The sequence below is a fragment of the Amblyomma mixtum genome, chromosome 1 (genome assembly GCF_055824585.1).
Source record: "Amblyomma mixtum isolate Tamu chromosome 1, ASM5582458v1, whole genome shotgun sequence".
NCBI classification, from domain to species: Eukaryota; Metazoa; Arthropoda; class Arachnida; order Ixodida; family Ixodidae; genus Amblyomma; species Amblyomma mixtum.
The window spans coordinates 14,995,155-15,017,285 of record NC_143012.1 but is presented as its reverse complement, the minus strand read 5'-3'; the positions used below and the strand labels follow the sequence as shown (position 1 = coordinate 15,017,285).

At 47.8% G+C, this 22,131-nt stretch overlaps 1 protein-coding gene across 6 annotated transcripts in view; it reads left to right on the top strand.

Annotated features, from left to right (window-relative positions):
• Window positions 1–22,131, top strand: part of LOC149365537 (uncharacterized) — a 77,915-nt gene that overhangs the window by 41,200 nt on the left and 14,584 nt on the right. For 3 of the 6 annotated variants that reach the window (XM_089543752.1, XM_089543723.1, XM_089543714.1), the window contains exons 2-5: window positions 16,618–16,793; window positions 17,390–17,473; window positions 18,859–18,900; window positions 21,455–21,666. In XM_089543752.1, the coding sequence (XP_089399878.1) occupies window positions 16,618–16,793; window positions 17,390–17,473; window positions 18,859–18,900; window positions 21,455–21,666 (514 nt within the window). Of the gene's footprint in view, window positions 1–13,377; window positions 13,565–14,402; window positions 14,768–16,617; window positions 16,794–17,389; window positions 17,474–18,858; window positions 18,901–21,454; window positions 21,667–22,131 lie in introns of those variants that run through there. The other 3 variants (XM_089543744.1, XM_089543759.1, XM_089543733.1) reach the window with 3 other exon arrangements.

The window sequence follows — 22,131 nt, the reverse complement described above, 5'->3', positions numbered from 1 at the left end:
GAGAGCGGTAAACTCCGAACCGAATTCACATCTGCACGTGTCCTTCCTCGGGCGCGCTAATGACGAACAGAAGAGGACGGGCAGGGGCACGTGTACAGAACGTTTTTTTTTATTATTTTGCTTCTACTAACGATTACTTCAGCGTGTATTCTGTTAACCCTATACCAGTGACCGGTGACCAACCCGCGGAATGAGAGAGAGCTCGGTCGATGTGGAAAGGCCTGGCGGGCGGGAGCGAGTCGGTTGCAGTCACTATGACGTAACGACGTGGGGAAGACAGATTGCCGGAGAAGAATTGGAGCGAGTTATGTGCCTGTACATTCGCGAGGGTGCGGTGAACTTTTTGGGAGGAGGGGCAGGTGTAGAGGGTGAGAGAAAAAGCTCCTCTGGCTTTCCCTCTCTCCGGCTCTTGAGGCGCGTGCGCGCCCTGGCGATATTTAGAAACAATGGCCCTATAAATAAGGAGAAGAGGGTGAGGCTGTGTGGGAGAGAGCAGTAGAAATGGCGGCCAAGGTTATCGACTGGCCCCGTCGCCAGCTGGCGCCGTGGATTCTTCTGGTCCGTGCACGGACGGACACGCTCGTTCGAAGTCGTGGGTTGGAGAAAGTCACGCTCAAGTGCCGCTTGTTCGTGGGCTGGCCTGTGTTGTGGGATGCGGTGGAGGAATTCGGAAAAGACAGCGCTTGTAACGAACGTAATGAACATGCTTTTAAAACACCGTGACTGGAGGTAGAGGAGGTGGGGGAAAGTGGGCTGGTTTGCTGCATTTCCGGTTTGCTGGGAAAGCATGTTTAATTAAAAGGCGGAGGAATTGTTCATTCGATCTTGCCCAAGTCCTATAACAGGCCTACGGGATGGTTATGGGATTTGGAATATAAGGGAGTATACGAGTAAATCCTTTAAGTGGCCCAGGCCAGTTATAGGATTGCCTCGTATATTCGCGTGTACTCGATCCATCCTGCCAGGCCAGTTATAGGATTGCACATAGTTATAGGAGCAAACAATTCTTCCGCCTTTTAATTCAGCCTGTTTTCACCGCAAAACCGAACTGCAGCAAAGCAGCTCACTTTCACCCACGTTATAAGATTTGTATTACTGAAGTATAGGAGTTCTGTCAAAATTTCACCAGCGCTGCGACTAGGAACAAGAACAGAGAAGGAAGGACAAGGACAAGCGCTACTAACAACTGAAAGTTTATTTGTAAAAACACAGATTATATGCACACAACTGACAACCCAAAGCGCCTGCGCTTCCCGCAAAAAGCACGCAAAAGAAAGTTAAGAATCTAGATACAAAATTTCGCACTCATGTAAGTTTACAGATGGTGTGCTAACGCACGTGTCGCTGTTCTTGTGAATGTGATGGGCTTCACACAACTCCCTAGTCAGCTGATCTGGATGTCTGAATTTAATCTTAGCCCTGTTAAGCAGTGGAAAACATGCTTTTTTATCAGACACCTTGGACACACCGGGTTTGTTCAGATGACAATCTCTGTAATGAAGGGACAGATTTGATGAAGGAGCACCATTCAAAGAGGTTTTATGCTGACGTAAGCGTGTATTTATGCATTTCCCGGTTTGCCCAATGTAATTCTTGCCGCATTTAAAAGGAGTTCTGTGGTGTAGTACTAAGCCACTGTGCGGCTAAACGAGTATGCATCGTGGCCGGCAGACTACAAATTCGGGTGTCGGCCCGGTCGCCTTTCCGTTTAGAGACAGGCTGGACGCGGAAATGCCCGTGTAGCTTACTTGTTAGGTTGGGCGGTTTGCGGTCGTCGCCGCACAGTATGCCGTTAGGCATATTGTGCGCTATTGTGCGCCGGTAGGCGCTTGACTGGGGGTGCAAATTACGCTGACACGTTATGCGTTAAGGCAACTTGATCTTGGACGTCAGCAAACAAGAGCTTTTTTAAAAACCAATATAAGAAACCATTATAAAATCAGTATGCTCAGCGTGCATTTTCTTGTAGCCGGCAGAAATTCAACGGATTTTTTTTTTTTTTTAAATTGAGACACGTACAGACGATTCTCTACCGCGACATCATATCTTACGATGCTATTTTAATGGTTTGCAAAGCTGTTTAACGTAAATAGTGGTCAAAGTTACCGAAGTCCAGAAGCTCTTCATTCTTGTGAAGTAGAAAGATTGTGGAGAATAGAATAGGCACATTTCCACTTATAATGTATGTGGGTTTAACATGCCAAAGCGATTCAGGCTATGAGGGATGCCGCAGTGAAGGGCTCCGGGAATTTCGACCGCCTGCGGTTCTTTAACGTGCACTGACATAGCACGGTATACGGACCTCTACAATTTCGCCTCTATCGAAATTCGACCGCCGTGGTTGGGATCGAACCTGCGTCTTTCGGGTCAGCAGGCGAGCGCCATAACCACTGAGCCACCGCGGCGTCATATTTGCACTTCATGTACAGAAAAAATACAGGATATATCAGGAAAACAATTGGAGTGGAAGGAACGAAAACAAACAAAAACAAAACAAAAGATGAAAAAGCTGTTGCAAGTTAAGTTTAGCTACTAAAGCCTAGGAGAGTACAAACTAGAGAAAAGCAATGTAAAAAAATGCAGAAGGCTGATAAAAAATGGAGAGTACATTTGTTTCAGGATTGTACAAGGTGTTCACAACTTAATACAGCCGGTAACTAGTACCGCTTACTAAGCATCTGGCCACTGTAATTCGTTGATGTGTATGGTGCTTGACACTGTTATGTGCTCCTTGTGTAACAGGCACTGTGGCATAATTCCAGAGCTGCGAGTTCCTCGAGATAAAGGTCGTTGTTTTTTATCTCTTCAAGGTCTGATAGCACGCGGCAAGCACTGAACTGCTGAGATAGGTAGCGGTATAATGTTGAGATTCTCAAAAACCAGCTCTTCGAAAACATAGCGCAAAAAAGACACGGACGACACAGAAGGGGACAGGACAGGCGACAGGACAGGACAGGGACAAATTTCACTTGGGAATCACCTACAGATGACCGTATTCAGTTCTTAGATATTGAATTAGATTTCACCAACCTTAATATCTGCTGGATGTACCATCCACGAACCAAAAAACGTCTGTTACGCTTTGACAGCGCACATTCTAAAGTTGTTGAGCGGGGTATCGTGTCTTCCGGTCTCCACGGAGCAGCTACAAAATCCTGCACGCACCCCATGGCCGCCAGCATCCATGAGCAATCCAGGCGACTGCAAGAGGCTGGATTTCCCGTAGAGCTTATACTGGCAGTGTGTGAAAGCCTTTTGCAAAAGCTGGAAGCCTCCAAGGTTTCCTGTAGTGAGCAGGGGAGTGAAGAGATCAAAAGCAAGACTCCTGTCCAGGTAATACCATATTATCATAGGTTTTCACATAGTTTCAAGAAGCTGGCAGCGCGTTATAATGTACAAGTAGTTTTCTCTGCCCCTTGTAAGCTTTCCAAGGTCGGCACCAAGAAAATGGTAAAACGACATGACTGCACGACGAAACATCAAACGGAGTTAACGGAATGTAAGGCAAACGTTCTGTACAGAATCCCTATCAGTTGCGGGCGTCATTACATTGGGCAGACAATGCTTTAATGACAACGCTTTAATGAGAGGGCGAGAGTACATAGATTATGCGTACGCAACAAATCAGGAAGCAACCTAGCCGACCATTGCAAAGCATGTGAAACAGAGGGAGAGAACGAATGCTATCCAAAAATAGATAAAACAATTCTTAACATCAGCTAAAGGAAAAACAGAGCATGAAGTCATGGAGGCGTATTTTATAAGAAAAGCTGGGAAAAAGTGCGACAGCGCACCTTCTATTCAATTACTGGACAGTGAAGTTGAATTCCTTGAGGGCTATCTGTAGGTGTGAACCATGTCTTTGTGACGTTCCCACCTGTCGGGGGTCAGTCACAATGCAACACAGTTGTTTGTTGCTATCTACGGGTTCTGCTGAAGCGAGGAGAAATGAGCCAACACACAACGCCTCCGAATCAACCTAATTTATTCTCACTCTGCCTGAAGGTGAAACTGGGAGTTCCGCTCACCGCTGTCTTCCGCTCATCGCTGTCACCGCTGCCTCGCTCTCGGCTGCTCTGGCGGGGGTGGCGCTCAGCCTGGTGGCGGTCCCACGTTTCGGTGACTGTGACGGGTTGTGGCGTCAGGCTTCTTGGGCGTCTCAGCTGGCGGTACTCTGACGGGTTGTGGCGTCCGGCTTCTTGGGCGTCTCGGCTGGCGGTACTCTGACGGGTTGTGGCGTCCGGCTTCTTGGGCGTCTCGGCTGGCGGTCAGTTTGCAACGGATGCCCTCGGGTCCGGCCTCACCGACTACAGACCAGCGCGATCTGCTTCCGTCCACCTCGCCGTCTCTGCTCGTTCTCCCGTTCCGTCGTTCTGTCCTTTGTCTCCCCTGTCTGCAACGCGTCTCTCTGAGGACTCTCTTTCGTTCCTTCGGTGTCCTCCTCGCCTCCTCTGCTGGGAGCCCTCTTGGTGCTAACTTGCCGGCCTCCCCCGCCACCTCGAGCCATTAGTAAGGCCGTCGCGCTGCAAGACAATGCAGGCCAGTGGGCCCGCGAACTCCGGGAAGCTGTTTGTGCCGCGAGCGTTCCGGCCTACCCTCCGCGCCGCAGGGTGCCGGCCTCTTCGCGAACGCGGAGCTCATGTTCAGCCGAAGACGCACTCCTCTCGAAGTTGACATATTTATGAGGGTCACGGCTGTCCTCTCTCTTCTCGCATCGGAACCCGGGGTGGTCTCTTCCAAGAACCGCGGCTTGGACACGCGACCACGGCATTCGAAAACTTGGCCGTCAACGGACAAAGGGAGTCCTCCCTTAGCAGCGGAAGAGAGCAGCTGCCCGGGGAGACAGTCTGTTTTCCAAGGGCATGGGGCCCTCTTTTCTTTTGGGTTAACTTCCCTTAATAAAGACCCAACTCCTAGCGTTCTCCGAGTCCACAGCCCGTACCTCGCAACAAGGCCGTCTGCAGGCGTGCATGCGCGCACACACAAACGCACAAACGTGCCTGTCTCTGCGCCAAAGGGGGGGGGGGGGGGGGAAGTTGGGGACGCGCTGCAAAACGGGCCGCAGGGATGCGTCATGCGTGTGGTCGCGCTGGGCGCCCCGCGCGGCCTCTCCTCTTTTGCCCTCTGGCTATTTCGCACGTCTTTGTGTTGCGCCCGCTGCATTCCACACAACCGCCTTCGCTGACGGGGCAGGGCGGTAATTTTGAGCCAGACACAGTGTCTCTGGTGTTAGTCGATGGAGAGAGTTCTTTTGGGCCATGCCTAGGCCTCCCGTACACAGTCCTTCACATCTTAAGACTGCTTACCGTAAGCATCCTTTCTTGTTGTGAACCGGAATGGTCCCGCTTTTCCTTTGCATTTTCTTGCTTTTCATTCCTTGGCGTTTTATTGGCTTTTACTTCATGTGTTATTTCCATATTTCATTTCTCATATTTGCATATCCCATTCCCCCCCCCCCCCCCTATCGTTGTTTTAGCATGGAGCCCTCTACACTCGTGTTTTATACTTCTCGTTTTATCCTTTTCTGTATTTTTCATATACATATACTTTATAGTTTCCTAGATTTTAATTTTTTTTTCATTTTATTATATATAGTATCACAGCCCTTATCTGTTTTCGGCCTAATTTTCTGCTATCTTTTACTTCCATTGCCATTCCCATAAATGTAATTTCCTCATTGTCATTCTGTGTTTCTTCACCACGTGTTGTCTTCGTGCGGAGCCTTGTACACTCCCTTCATCTTTTAGTCGATCTATTTTTATCTTCTCTTTTTTTGCCGCGTTATTTGTTTGGCTCTTAACCTTGACAAGCTTGAAAAGCGCTTTTTGCAGTAAGTTTCAGTACGCGATGTCTCTTTTATCGTAATTTTTTGCTTATTTTCCAAACGCTGTAATCATGATTGTGCTCTTCTTTGCGCATGCTCATCGCTTGATGGTGGTGATCGCTTCCTATACAGGGTGTTTCACCTAAGACTTTCTGCAATTTTTAAAAATAAGCTATTTGAATTAGATGCGCGCTTTTTCTGGCATAGCATTGTCAGTGGTGCAGTACATCATAATTCAACTAAGACGTGCTAACTAGCAGGCTTGTTAACCAATATTTAATAGTTAACTTTTAAACTATTACCGTTGGGCTCCTTAATTATTTAGAGGCATGCAGCCCACCGTAAGTAATGTCCATATCCGTTTTTAGAATTTCGAGAACACGATTATCCTCGGCGCTTTGGCCCAACAAATTTCGCCTACATCGCGCCAAAATACATGCGGTTTGAGAAGCTTGCAGGCAAAGCAACCTCTCCAGTGAACCTAACTCGTCGAAATAGCCAAAATTTGTTGGGCCACAGCGCCGAGGATAATCGCGTTCTCGAAATTCTAAAAACAGATATGGACATTACTTACGGTGGGCTACATGCCTCTCAATAATTAAGGAGCCCAACGGTAATAGTTTAAAAGTTAACTATTAAATATTGGTTAACAAGCCTGCTAGTTAGCACGTCTTAGCTGCGTTATGATGTACTACACCACTGACAATGCTATGCCAGAAAAAGCGCGCATCTAATTCAAATAGCTTATTTTTTAAAATTGCAGAAAGTCTTAGGTGAAAGACCCTGTATATTAGACGTGGTGGCATTTCGAAAATAAAGTTGCAAGTTAGCGCCTGTTCTGTCCGCTTCTGTGTCGTCCGTGTCTTTTTTGCGCTATGTTTTCGAAGAACTGTTACCAACTAGCCCAAACCAAGTTGCTGTTACATCGTAACCAGCATTCGAAATTATGCGCACAGCTAGCTCCCTTTTATAACTTGTGCACATTAATTTTGTTGGTAGAAGTTGTAGCGCGCCCCAGACTAAGTAGGAATATCTTAGTCTGAAAAAAAAATTGAGAGTGATAAAGCAATAATTTTATGGTTCGAGGCTAGATAAATCTTGGAAAAAACAGCGCTAAACGAAGGACAACGAAAAAGAGTACAACAGCGCCGGTCCTGTTGTACTCTTTTTCGTTGTCCTTCGTTTAGCGCTGTTTTTTCCAAGAAACATGTAGCAACTAGATAAATCGCTGACGCGACAAGAGCCCTAGGAGATATTTTGGAGCAAGTCGTATTTGGACATGATCGTCCCACGACATCTTCTCTGGGAAAAGAACTGCGAGGCTTTTAACAACGGGCCCAATTTCTACGTTGGTACCAGCAAGGATTGAGGTTTACGTACATCGGCTTGTTTTTGGGGCGTTTCGCAATACAAGACCCCGTTAAATAATTGCGTGAGCCTGCACTCTTCTTATCTAGTTTAGGTATTCACTGAATACGTTACTCTGTTGCAATGTTTGTTGGTGGTGTTACGATGCTTAGATGTATGTGTACATGGAGTGATGCTTGCTTAGCTGTGAGACTCTTAGCTGCTTAGCTGTGAGACAACAGACTCTCCGTCTGTTGTTAAACTGCTTGCTAAAAAGCAGTATGGAGTTAATGGTGTGGTATTAAGAGAACTTGAATAATTATCGCCGTCGCCATCCAACAGTATCTGCTGCGGAAGCCGCTAGATGGCACCACTTGTTTAGTAAAGCATCGTCATCATCATCATCAGTCGTGGAGCTGATGATGGTGGGCCGGTGTGCTCTGCTACAGTGAACTAGAATATTGGGTAGTGTGCTCACTCCGCGCCGGCTCAATGGGGGAGCGGTGGCCCAGCGAATGTCGACAGGTTTCTGTTTCGCGGCGCCGACACGAGGTGGCGCCACAGTAGACTTCACGGTAGGATTTGCCGTCGCCGTCAGTGCGCCGTGTGTATTTGTGGGCTCGTTGTTGTTCTGTTGTGCGGTTTTGCACTGGTTTGAGCGCTTCTCGGGGGGTCATTTCACGTTTTTGTTCACGTATGGTGCCAGTGCTTGTTCAAGCTTGCCCAGATAAGCGGCCTTCAAATGCAGGGCCCTCCAGATTCAAACTTGGGTGCCTGCGCATGACCACGATGAGCACGTAGGTAGAAGTGACTGTAGACTTGTTTTCTACGTAATAGGGTATGTTGCACGGAAGTGTGTACTGGAGACAAATTGCCAAATGTGCATTACCTTGCTTACAATGCAGTCTCCCAATGAAAACTGTTTTCCTGCGAGGCTGACAAAATACCGCGACCATGGAGGACTGCTCTACCCACCGGCGCAGCTTTATGGATTTGTGTTGAAGCTTGAAAACCTCTCCACAGAAAACCTCACAGAACCAACTTGTTTTTGAAGTCTGCTTCTAACCACTTCCAACATATGAAGAATGCTTTCGGAATGTAATTCATTGCAGCGAAGAAAAACTCGAACGGGCGAAGCACCTTAAACTGAGCCGTTGCTGACGCTGCTCTGAAGTGCTAGAAAAAGTTGAACGAAAAAGAGGCGAAGTGGTTTAGTTTACGGGGTTTTATCGTCTCTGAGCGACTCAGGCTATGCGGGACGCTATAGTGAAGGGCTCCGGAAATTTCCACCACATGGGTACAACTCACTGTAACCTGGGGTTCTTCAACGTGCACTGACATCATACAGTACGTGGGCCTCTATAATTTCGCCTCCATCGAAATTCGACAGCCGTGGCCGGGTTCGAACCCATGTCTTTCAGATCAGCAGCCGAGCGCCATCTGAGCCACCGCTGCCAGAGGCGAAATGAGCGAGCATAAATGCATGCAGTGATGACAAATCTGCCTCATTCTTTATTTTTTTAAATAGCAGTGGATGCTGCATGGCTGTTCAAAAAAATGTGAAGTCAGTTACTGTTGTGTCGAAATTGTTTCGGTACGCGTGCCTCGATCGTATTTAGCGCAAAGCGCTAATTTTAAATAATGTATATGCCCCCCCCCCCCCCCCCCTTCCTTGTACTTTCGCTCACTTATGTGTCTCCCTTCTACCTCCCTGCCCCTCTGTGTTATGTGTGCTGCAGCTTGGCTCCTTGCGAATAGAAATAACTGCTGCCGCCGACACACTCTCCATTCCGCGTTTGTCCCTGACATATAATCAAATTCCGCCACACCACATGCTACTACTATTAACTTTAAGTATTAAGACAAAGAGCTGTATGAGCCCTCGGTACGCAGTGCGTTATAACTGCAAGGAAACATTGCAGGCACGAGTGACAATGCGTGATCATCCCTGCGTGCCAAGCGTATACTGATAAAAGTTGCTCATGTAACTCCTCATGCAATGTCCCTTGTGGAACTTTGAGAAATAAATAAACATGTGCACATGCCAGAAATTAAGTTCCATTCAAGATCTGCCGACCCATTTCGATGACACACACGCGAATGTTGCGATAATAATTCAATTTGTCGGCGCGGCTACCACGGCTACTGCGACGCCAGCCGAATGCGCCACTCGCTTTCACCCGTGAAGACGCGTGCAGCGCCACCACGCGCCACCGCGCCCTGTCGACACCGGCGGGGTCACCCCGAGCGGGCCTGTGAGCACACTACCCAATATTCTAGTTCACTGTAGCTCTGCCATCTCCGCACGACGCAGACCGTGACCTCCGCGATCAGCGCCGCGCTTGATCGCGGAGGCCACGCGCAGACATACCGCAGGGAGCTATCGTAGAGAAATGCTTCAGCGCTAGCAATAATAAACTAGACCGTTGTGCGAGATTTTACCGCTTTTTTATAGTGCCTATATCTGATAGTGAGTGTGTAAAGCCGTATAAGCCTTTAACAGCGGGGGCGCTCGCATATAGCCGCCATTTCTAGCTGAAGCCTTCCATCCGGCCGGCTTGTTTATTTGCGGCTTATCGTATTTCCACCCCCCCCCCCCCCCCCTTTTTTTTCCACGCACAGTGCCGGTAGCTCGACTCTCTTTATGCGTACAGACTAGCGGGTCGCGGCCGCTTCGGCTGTGGCGCATGAAAATTGCATCACTTCCTGTGGCACCGCGGCGGCGTCAAATTAGCGTAGCCAGCGCGCTGGAGCGAAACCCCAATTAGGGGTAACTGGGGCGAGTCTGCAGGCACATATGCGCGCGCTCAGAATCTTCCCGCAGGCCGAGGTTGCAGCGCATTAATGCGGGAGGGAGGGGGGGGGGGGGGGGGGGGGGGGTTAGTGGAAGCTTTGGCAGCTCTGGCAGGAATAAGCAAACCCGCGTTGATTGGCCGTGTTCTTTGATCATAACAGTTACGAAACTGCGGATCCAAATCCGGCCATGACCCGCGGACTATTCCTGGCGGTAAAGTCTGGTTACAGTGTCGTCTGGTACACATTAGTGGAGGCGAGAAACGACGGAATGCGCCCCCTCTGGGTTGAAAAAGACGTTTCCGTCGGTGCTGTGCTGGTCGTGATTCACGTTTTGAGCAGCATCGAGCAGTTCTGAATGTCGCTCGCCATCTGCCGGCGTCTGAATTCGGTAGGACATTACCAATGTGCGGTGGCTCGCGAGCAAATGCAGAAGCCAGAACGGCAGCAACATGGTCTAATCGGGTGAAGTTGAAACAGAAACTATGTAAATCGGAAAATATCTCTGCCGATTAGGAAAGGATAGATAGACCGATTTTGCAACTTAAAGGAAAATCTCTTTCGACGACTCCGAGGGAAATACTGCCGGCAGAAATCTGGCGCCACCGTCGGTATTTTCTGTTTCTGTATGGGACACAAGGAAACGCTAGAGCATATACTTTTATTGCGTCAGGCCCTTACGCTTTGAGATTTCAAAACAGCCATTGTACGGGTAGTGTTCAGAAAGTGGGAAAAAAGTAGCGGGAATAGTGGTGGAGCAGGGCGAGAGAACAATTTTGGTGGTGAAAGCAGGAAACTGTCATAATAACATTGGGGGAAAAATCACAGCACGGTTGCGAGTCGGTAACGCGAATGATCTAGGCAGCGTTCTGGCTTGTGATCGCTAAGTAATAGAGACATATATTAAGAGTTGATGTGCTAGCTAGAGTAGCTAGAGCACTCTCTAGGCCTCATGGCGATGTCCAACGTCAGCGGAAGACGTCGTAACACACAAAGAGCAAACAGCTGAATACTACTAGTTCATCAGGGAAATCTTACCCCAACCCCACGTATCACATCATCACGGAACAAGCACACGACCTTTGCAGATTTCGAACGATATCTTTCCTCACCCCCTCTAATGCTCGGCAACTTCGAATGGCGTGGCACAGCTCACATGTCCCACCTGTCCGGAGATTAGGGTAGGTACAGAACATAATCTGCACTCAGCTAGCACTGCCATTACCACTCCTTATTTTCCTCACCCTCCCCTTCATTCCTGGTGCTTGGCTTCACTCGGACTCGGCAGGTGAACTACAGGCTTTAAAAGCGGAGCAAGCGTTTTTTTTTTTTTTTTTCCACTATGCCTTGGGGCTAATTAAAGATTTTTCCTCCGACCGGAGAGCTCCTCTTTGTGAGGAGGCGTCACTGACGCCCCATTTTTGAGGACCGCGGTAAACCGCGCTAAGATCAGGTAATGGAATGTTAGGGGTTTTACCTAGTATACCTTGATGACAACTGTTAATTAGCCTGTTAGGATCAGCTACTAATTATCTGTCAGTCTAGCTGCCTATACCTCCCAGTTTCGGAGCAGTCAGAGGCCGGATTTCAGTACATCGCCTTTACAAAGTTTTCGTGCTGGAAATAGTGATTGCGTGTTGGGGAAGCACCCGGAAGCTCAGCAGTCCCGTGCCCGGTTATTCGTTTTTCTTACTTTGTCGTCTGCTTGACCTGGGCGCGCGCAAAACCACCAATAAGTGCTCTTCGCGCACTGATATATCGCGTAGCGATGTTGTTGCAATAATAACGGCTTTGTTAAACTGCATGACACCGATTGCTTACATGCAGTCATTACTTCGTGTTAATTCGTCTAGCAATTCGGCATTTTTATCCAGACAAGTTGTTCGTTATAGTAGAGTGTTGTTCGTAAAAGGCGTTTCATTCGTTTAGGTCAATGTAAACGTCCGTGTAAACTTGAACAACTGACTTAGCTAGCGAATTAAAAAACGAAGGAAACTGTACGGAGAGATATGGGAAACACGTAGGGCGTCTGGCAGGAAACTGCCATCAGAAGTGCTCGCGTCCAGTTATTCGTACCTGCTTCTTGGGTGAGGTTTCGTCCACTAGTAGGGGGGTCGAGGCCGTTGAGATGGGCGGCAGTGGGTTATATTGTCAAAAGAAACCGCCTGCACCCGACCGGAGTGCAGTTGGTACGGCAAGAGCACCGTTCGGACGAGAGCATCTTCCGTAGTGCTCACTCTCGTGTCGGTGTTTCAGTGTCTTCCAGGCACCGCTAAGTGTTCCCCCCTGTTCCCGACACAGGTTAGCAAGGACTGCGTGTTTACCTACCAAGGAGTGCTTATAATATGGGTGGATGAATCATTAATTGCGGGTTCTGATAATTAAAACGGGAACGAGTAGATGTCCCAGCTTCTTCAGATCAGCCAGTACAGCTGAAATTAATAGTGGGATATTGGAGGATTCGTCCCAAGTTGTGGTAAATCTTGGTACTCATTTTGACGCAGGAAGAGGCGTTATGGACGAACGTCAGGTGTGCAGATACCACAGGTAGTCAGAAATCACCCCCACACGTTGCCAGATAAGAATGAAATTCTGCCCCTTACGCTGTTATTACACGGAGGCTCAACACTGCGGTCAATAGTATTAAAAACACTGGGCAGTCATTCTAATTCAATGCTGAGTGCTTCTTTTAGACCCTTGTGCTACTGTTGCCGATTTGTCTCGAGCTTGTTCAGGAAATGCTGAGAGGTCCACGCGTATACTGTTTTAAACGCGCAGATGTGTGCGCGTTTTTTTCTTCTCTCAGTAACAAGCTCCGTCGGCGTGGCATGTGGTGTGGTTGAATATTATGCTGATTTTTAAGGGAATTTTTCGCGTACACACTGTATCAGTCGTGCCTTTTTTTTCTTCAGTTTTTCGCATCTGTATTTCGCTTCCAATCTCGAGTTGTTTCCTTCCGCCTTCGTACGTTAACCGGCTGTTCCGTGACGTCATCCAGGATGCATGACTTGGGCACTCGCGCTTTCTCGTTCAGGCGATGACTCACTGCTAATCTCTAACCTTCCAACTTTCTGCATTGATAATAGAACTGACGATAACGCCGTCGAGCTGCCATACAAGCGTGCGACAATTGCCGCCTTGCGCAAATGACCGAGTGCAGCGCGTGACTGTAACGAGGCACCATAGAGAAAGGAGGCACGAACAAAACCCGAAATAGGAAATGGCTCAGCGTCCATTGCGGCCTCCGTCCGCCGTTTGGCGTCATTCCAGCTCGGTCGCCATCCATGTATAAAACAATCCTTTCGCTTTTGCTTCGCCTCGGCGCATGTCGGCGCAGTCTGGCCGGTCTATTTTGTTAAACGCCTGTTGGACTTATCTTCACTGCGAGATAAAAGGAAAGGGCCGGAAGATTGACGTGGGTGATAATGATGCCGGCGCGTAATCTGTTGACCCGACTGCCGCGGCAAACGCTAACGACGAAAGGAAAAGTCGAGCAGACGACGCGCCGCCGCAATATTCTGCGTTTCGAGCCGTCGCTAGAGCACGGACAACTTCTGAACGCTGGTCGATGCCGGCGAGACGGAGGGTCGATACGCTCAAGTACGTACTACGGGAGCGGTCGCTAAGAGAGAGAACGAGTTCTGTTGATCCAACTTGATGTTACTGATGGTAATTACAGTGTCTCTAACTGGAAGCCGAAATTGTAGCGAAGTTGGCATGTTGTGAAAAGCTCAAGTTTCGAATTCCTTCGATGTTGTTTACGCTCACAAATAATCGTCTTTGTTTAGTCTACTGACTCCGCATCAGTTGTTAGTTTTAGCTTGCCTTGTTCACAATGTAGCGTGTATTGTTTCGGGGTCGTGCGCATCACTGGTTCGCTTGCAAATAGCGCGAATCTGCATGGGCAAACGCGCGGGTCGGGCTGTAGGGGCCGGGGAGACGGGAAATGGCGCGGGTTGCCTGAGCCTGCTCATATAGTGGGATTCGGCCGTACCACGTGACCGCCAGCTGGCGGCGGCGGGCAGCAGCAGCCAGCCTAGCAGCAGCAGCAAACGCGAAGCTGCATCGGCGCGGCTGCGGGGGATGCTGCTCTCTCGCTCTGGGCTTTGTTTTCCAAAACAGCCCTACCGTCGTCCAAGGATCGCCGCCTTCGCTGCTGTCACACATGCGAGTCTCCAGGAAGAATGAGGTATTATTTTCCAGCGACCAACTGCTTTGTTCGCCGCCTTGCGTGCTCTGTTTCGACGCCGTGCCCGAGTGGGGCCCAGCCGTAAGACGTCGCCGAGCTTCTCTTTGTATTTCCGAGTATCGCGCAGCCTTCGATGAGTCAGCCCACCTTTGTTCGGTAGATTTTGTACAATCCGGGTGGCTGTCAAGCCTCGAAGAAAGCGATTATTTGCAACGTCGACGCGTTGCGATGCAGCCGCGATTTTTTTTTTTCCTGTCTTCTTCGTGGTCGCTGCGGTAGCGTGAGCATCCTTATTGCGGGTCACGTAATACTAGAGTGCCGTGATCCGACCGAGTCGCATTTGTTTTACGTTGTTGTTTTGCGTCGGATCTCCATCGCAACTCGAGTTTCGCTCGTGGTCGAGGACGACGTTGGCTGTGTAAGCGTACACCGCTGTGCGTGAGACACGCTTGCCGGACAAGTCGTTTGCAAGTTAGCACCCCCTGTTCGGGCGAAGCAACAGTTGGTGACGGAAACCAGGCGCTCATTGCCTGCTCTAACCGCATCTACCCGAATGCATCTGTGTCTCGATTTTCTGGACTCGATCAGTGCTTGCTTGACGCGGTACATTGACGGTGAGCGAAGTCTCTGTTCATCCCTACTGCAACTGTTGCGCGAAACTCGCGTGTCCGCGTTGCCACGAGGAGATGTGGACGTTTTGCGGCGTCGTGTTTGGTGCACGGACGAGCTTTCCTGTGAGTGACACCGGAAATGTCGCGGCTAGGCGATCGCATGTTGTGATAGAGGGACTTGTTCAGCCGTCGACCACAGCCGCTCCGCGAAGCTCGTGACGTAAATGTATGTGCTTCGATCGGGCTGTTTGCTTGTTAAGCACGAGACATCCACCTAACAGTAGTAGTTAGCATTAGTCAGGTCATGTTCGCATCGGCACTGTCACCTGATCTCCAGCAGCTCAGCTAGCTGGCAGCGTTGCGTCGCAGCTGTGACGTCCGTAGTCTGTGTGACATGTTGAACAATTTGTTGTCCAGGAAACGGAGGGGTATGTAATTCATTTGCCGACGTCGTAAATATTAGATGTTCTGAAGCATAATGCTCGGTGCATTCCGACCTGCGTTTTTATTTGTGCAAACAGATGACAGTCATGTGTTTACTGCATGGGAATTTCTTTTAAGAAATACTGCAAAGTGCTCCCGCGATTTTGCGATTGCGTTGCTTCTTCCTTAGCGTCTGCTCAAAGCATTTGTTTCTTAGCAATCTGGACCGTGTTAGTGTGTGGTAGTTGGCATCTACCTATATGATCTTGAGCCTGGGGACTTTATTGTGCTGTTTATTTGGACGCTACGAAGAGCATTGACCCATTAAGCCTACAATTCTTCGCATGTTGCAAAACTACGCTGTTATCTTTCGTGTCCTGTCACTAGTCCTCCTTTGCCGCAGTTCATGCAAATTGCTTTCACAAACCGTGTAGGCATAGTTGAACCGCTTCAAAGCATGTGAGCAGGTTTGCATTGTAATTATCAGCTTCCAAGCATATCTGCTTCATTACATGCCTTTTATGAAATGAAAAATGCATTTCTAGTTGGGACTATGATCTGCTGTCGTTATGCACTTCAATGAGAACTGGAGGTCATGAAGATGTTGGCGTAATTAATCAGATGCTATGCATCTGCTGAATTTAATTTGCATGCGTTGCACGTGCTGATAAGTTGCTGATAAGCAGCAAGTCAGTGGGGTGAATGCGGCACTCTGGTTGGTGTCGACTTGCCGCTTGTTTTGTTTGACCAAGTGTGTGTGTGTGTCGTTCCTTCGTTAGCCTCACTTTGTGTCTCGTAGAGGATGTATTTGTAGACACTGGACATATTTTTTGGTGTTAACCGTTCCCTGGGGACACTCCCCTCATCCTACGTCCATGGGCTGCGGCCATTGACCCGGAGGTCCTCCATGCAGGGGCTTAAAAAGCCAAGCTGCGCTCGCCCGTAGTCACACCGTGAAGAAGGGGCTGAGCCGGTCCCGAAACGTCGTGTTTTTCCTGTATTTTACTTGGTTGGCGTCACTTACCTTCTCCTAACAAAGAAGATAATGTTTTAAATAATATGATATCTGACCAAACAAACATATTTGCCATAAAGTGCAACACAGCATCATCTTGCTTCTGCACTTGAAATGTAACACAGTGGCAAAATGCCACACAGATTCACGGTTCATGCAAGTACGAAAGTCAGGAAAGGCGATATTGCAAAGTGCAGCAATATTTCCTGCTTGCCAAAATGGCACTACAACATATCTTGCAGTTATGCCACAAGGCTCTTGCCAGAGGAGCTTTTTTCTGAGAACGCAGTTAGTTTGTTGTGGTGCTGATGTTAATTCCTCGCATGCAAATATGTCTCCCCTTCTTTATCGGAATGGCACAAAGGCCTTTCAGCTATGTGACGGTGACCTGGGGTCTTTCTCTTTTATGTTGCAGTCCGCACCACTAGCGTCATTCTTCTTCTTGGTGTTGGATCCTTCGTGTGCTACAAGCTTTACTGTCAACTGAGGCAACGATTTCGGAGACGTAAGAAGTCAACGCGGGAGACTGCGTCGTTGCACAGATCCCATGTGGAGAACTGGATTTCTGGTGTCGAGCACAAAGGCATTCAGGTTGGTAAAGCATGTTTGTTTGTCCTGAGTGCCTCTAATTCCGCACAGATTGGGCGTAAAACTGGCCAGTGCAAAAGAAGTACTTGACAATAAAAAGTTAAAACCAAAATGCAAACAAAAATGAGAAAGGTCATCTGAGAAGTAGCCAGTTTTTGATCAAGGATTGAAATTCATCTGTCATTTCCTTCGGCAGCATGTTTGTCTGGTTCAGTTTTATTGGTCGTTCACTGGACAAAAGAACATGAGAGTATACGGGGCTACATCTGGTTGTGCTTTGGCTAAGCCATTACTATAACATGCAAAACAGTAACCACTTCAAAAAGGAAAGAGGCTAGCTTGGGTCGTGCGTCTTCTTGGGGTCCAAAGCTTGTGGATGACTCCCTGTGCAAGTCTGGGACCGTTATCACAACAGCTGATAGGTGTTGTGTACTGCTCTAAGACAGCTTTGATGACTAGTAGGCCTTTTTATTTGTCACAAAATAGCTCTAGGGAACCAAATGGGCAAGTAGTTGCATTTGCTCACAAAGGGCCCATTGACACCTTAACGAGCATGCAATTAGGGGCTTTGTGCAAATAATTTTCTTTTTGCTTTTCAGGGATGCTACGTAGATTCCGATAATGAATCTGACATCAGCGATGCATCGCTCCCCGACACTAGCCAAGCGTCCTTTGGAGACATCGTGAGTGTCACATCGTCCGGTTACACAGTGTATTCTCCACGAGAATCCCTTCCCGGCAGTTGACTTGTTTAGCGGCTCCATGACCCTTGTGTAGCCTTGCATGCTTGCTTCATTGTGGTGTGCTGGTCTGTGCCCTTCCCTAACACCCTTTACACAGTTCAGTGTCTGCCACATCAACTTTTAACAATATCTCAAAAGCTTTGTACTCTGAAAACAATCCACTGCATTCCATGCTTTTCCTTCATGAAGATTCATTGATTAACTTCAGCATTTTCTTGGATCCTTTTAGGTATATTTATCCTACCTATGATGCTATTAAGAGGGCATGTTATTAAAGAAACAAAAAGCAGAAGTTTGAATTTTAAATTCATCTGGCTTGGCACAGGATGACATCAGTAGTTGGTGTGATGTAAATTGTCAGATATCGTCTTCCTTTGAGGATGGTGCATAGTAAAGGGTAAAATTCATCAAGGTTGACAACTGCCATCATCATCATCATCATGGAGTATGAGATGAGATTTTTAATGCAGATTTTGGTTACGTTTGTGGGCCTGCCTAATCCAGTGGAAGGTTTGTGCTGCTAGTGCCTGGCAGTAATCACATATACAAACAGTGCGTACACTGTCATTCCAGCGCATGTAGAAGGGTTCTCTGCCAAATTGGAGTTCATGCGGAATAGCATTAATAGCTCTGAGCTGCTTTCTTGAGCTAGGCTGGCTTACGAGAAGCTATGTTAGTGTCGCCAGCTGCGGTCGCACTGTGGTACTCAATTGGCAGTGGCCGCCGCGGTGGCTCAGCGGTTATGGTGCTCGGCTGCTGACCCGAAAGACGCGGGTTCGATCCCGGCCGCGGCGGCTAGAATTTCTTTGGAGGAGAAATTCTAGAGGCCCGTGTACTGTGTGATGTCAGTGCACGTTAAAGAGCCCCAGGTGGTCGAAATTTCCGGAGCCCTCCACTACGGCGTCTCTTTGGGACGTTAAACCCCATAAACCAACCAAGCATCAATTGGCAGTGCCTTATATTGCTCTATGGGTGTGTGGCAGACACAGAGACGGGTAAGGGAGGCCTATGGCTTTGCGTCTGCTGCTTTTCTCCTTGAGCTTGTAGCTTAGAATCGTTTCTTTATGCTATTATTAGGGCAAGTGCAGCTGCTAGCATGCTTTTAGTCTCAAGAGTGTCTCCATTGTAAAGACTAAGGCTTTTTTAACATCATTTTGTCCCAAGTGGTGTTATGCTGTTGAGTTTATTTTTCCGCTTTGTTTAGCTGCGCAGCTTTGTGAGTGTAAGTGCGCGACGCTTTAGCGTAAAGTGTGCAGTGTGTAAGCGTGACATGCAGCTTTGATGTTTAGCATGCAGTGCAATGCCCTGCTGCTTTCCTTTTCCAGCCCAAGCCTGTGACTGAGCATGCCGAAGCTGAGAAACCACGTGTATGTTTGCAGTTTGTTTTGTTCATGCACCTTTTTTTGGCACTTACCACTATGGTCACTAACCTTCTCACGCCTTCACATCTTTTAACACAATTAAGTGCTTATTTTTAGGCTGTCGCTTCATTTTTCTTGTTTTTTTGTCTTACTTTTTATCTGTGCTGAACCTGTAGCTTGTTTCTGTGCACTCGATCAATGGAATTATGCGTTCTTGTTGGAGCAACTGTACTTGTTATAAGGGCTGTAGGCCTCACTCTGATGTGAGCCTGTATCAGTAAGTTGACAGACTTGCAGATTTTGCAAGAAGAGAACACTGGTCTTATTCAACCTTTGTGGCGGCCGCCGCGGTGGCTTAATGGCTATGGTGCTCGGCTGCTGGCCCGAAAGACGCGGGTTCGATCCTGGCCGCGGCGGTTGAATTTCTTTGGAGGAGGAATTCGAGGCCCGTGTACTGTGCGATGTCAGTGCACGTAAAAGAACCCCAGGTGGTCGAAATTTCCGGAGCCCTCCACTACGGCGTCTCTCATAGCCTTAGTCGCTTTGGGACGTTAAACCCCATAAACCTAACCTAACCATCAACCTTTGTGGCATGAAGTGCAGATCTGATCGGTCAGATGTGAATTTTTTGTTTAAAGAAGTAGTAGGGAGATAAAAACTGTTCAATCACTCTAAAAAAAAAATGAAATGCTCAGTGAACTTAGGTTATCTTAAAATAAAAACTCTGTTTAATATACTTTGCAATTTCTGGTTGCTTTACTGTGCATGCTTTTAAGTTTTGCAGCCTTTACATGCATTTACTGCTGACTGAGAAGCTTGTAGTGGCACCTTAAACAAAGAGGACCTTGCGAATGTGGAGAACAGTCAGTGTTAATTACAAGTGTACCCAGTCTTGAGTAATTAGTGCTCTGTTGTTATTTGTCCTTGATCTTGAGCACAGGTTGAAGAAAAAAACTTACCTAATTGTTCACACACAGTGTGGGCAGCAAAAGTGTCTGGTTGGCTTGCAAAGATAATTGCATGCACTGTATATTTTGGCTCCCCAGAATTCAGTGCTTTTGTGACCTTAATTCTTGTGCCTGGCTTTCCTTTGAGTCGGTCTAGACTTCACCACATTTTTTTTTATTAGAAAGTTGTTTGTATTGGTTTATGGCTGGCAAAATAGTAGAGGGTCTCTAAGAAGCATTTTGGGTTATTTGCACGTGACTGGTGCTTTAAGAAGTTAGTGACCATTGGAGAGGTTTCTATCATAATCAGCGTCATTGCTGCAAGGTATTAAGTGGCACTGCAAGGTGTTACGCTGTTTTGTTTGCATTGCTGTCTACTAGTAGAGAGATTTCTTTAATTTTGTAACATTCCTTGCTGTAGTGCTATTGAGCTCGCTGGCTAGTGAAGCCTCGCAGACAGAAGAGTGCAGTTTATTCTTGAAAGCTTTGTTCTACGTCCTTGCAACTACTACTGTGGGCATGCTCATGCTGGTGTACTAATTGCATTCCACAAGAAATCTGCATACATTAGCTGCTTTAGAAAGGCCTTTTTTTTTTTTTTGTCTTGACCTGGGGGTGTATGACTACTAGTTTCTCATTTGGTGCTAAGGTGTGGTTGTGCACTTTTGTGGTTATGCACTTTTGTTGGCCGTAAGAGCTCAAGGTTGGTTTGCCAGGTATGACGCCAAAGTGCTACTCACATCCGATGTGATTCCTTGTCATAAAACTTGCCTGGCAAAAAACTGGGAGAGTCTGTGTTCCTTCATGAGTAGTGCGTATTGCTCATCGTTTTATTATTCCCTCAAAAATGAGCATGGAAGCTGTATTTCGCACTGATTCAATCATTTCAGTCTTTTTTTTTGCCAGTCTTCGTTGTCATCTCTCAAATGTTTAAAAGTGTGTAAGCTTTATCCTAGATGTAATAATTGTTGTATGTTGTCAGTGCTTGCCCATTGGAGGCTAATGAAAAGGCTTTAAACTGAATTGAAGTCATTACAGCAAGCTTGCAGTAGGGGTAACTTTAAGGGACAGGCAGAAATCAGTGTGATTTACTGAAGTCAATTTAATATCCCAGCTGAAATCAAGCAGAGGACGTGGACAGGGCATGTGATATGGAGAACGGATGACCAGTTGTGGTCCCTTAGGGAAATGGAGTGGACTCTGAGAAGGCCAGCATGGCAGGGGGAGTCTGGCAGACAGGTTCAGGAGGTTAGGCGGGGTAGGCTTGCTGTATCTGGCACAGGACAAGGTTAACCGGAGATAATTGGGAGAGTAGTGGACGCAACTGGGCTGATGATGGTATTGAGCTGAAATCAAGAAGAGAATGTCGGTGGGGACATGTGATACGGAAAACAGACAACTAATAGCTTGTGAGAGTAGCGGAGTGGATTCCAATAGAGGGTAATGTAGGATCGGATGGCAGAGTGTGAGCTTGGGGAGATTCACTTGCAGGACAGCCACAGCTGGTGCCAGACAGGGTTTATAAGACTATATAGAGGCCTTAGTCCAGCAGTGTAGGTCTGGGCTTACGATGATGACAGTGATGGGAAAACTGTGTTGCTTTGTGTGCGCAGGACGGCAGTTCAAGCTGCGGTGGCAGCGGTTTCTTGAGCGACGACGAGTTTTTGGACATGGGTGTTGGGTCCAGCAATCCGTATGAGCCCGTGCGCTTCGACAGCCATTCTGGCGACGTCCGTTTCCAGGGGTGTTCACCGCCCAAGACTTCGACACCGCTCAACATTACACCGAAGAACAGCGGCGGTGGAAGCCTTCGTCTCCGGAACAGGTTGGTGTTGCTTGCTGAGGAGCCTTGGCTGCATGCTAGGGGGACTGCCTGGTGGTTGTAAATTTCAGGAAAGATTATAAAGGATTGGCCCTTGGTGCTTAGATTCTGGTGCCACAAGAGCTCGGGACTGCAACTTGAGGTTAACCCGGCAGCAAAGAGGCATTTAATGGGACTAGATAATTACTTTTAGTATCAGTGCTAAGCATGTGGGCTTTGGTGCAGTGTTGTTAGCATTTCATTTGGTATGCAGCAGGTGGCTGTTCGAATCCTTGTTCATTTAATGGATTTTTTCCTTTTGCCTTTTTATTGCTCAAAATTAGCTGCATTTAACGTTTTGCAATTTCACCTTGGTGTGTTTCACCTTTTACCTTCACTCGTAATCTTAGTGGCTCCCTTAATTTGACTTCTTTTTTTTCTCCCGTGTTGAGCAGTCCATGTCCCTAATAGGCTATGAGGTCATATAGC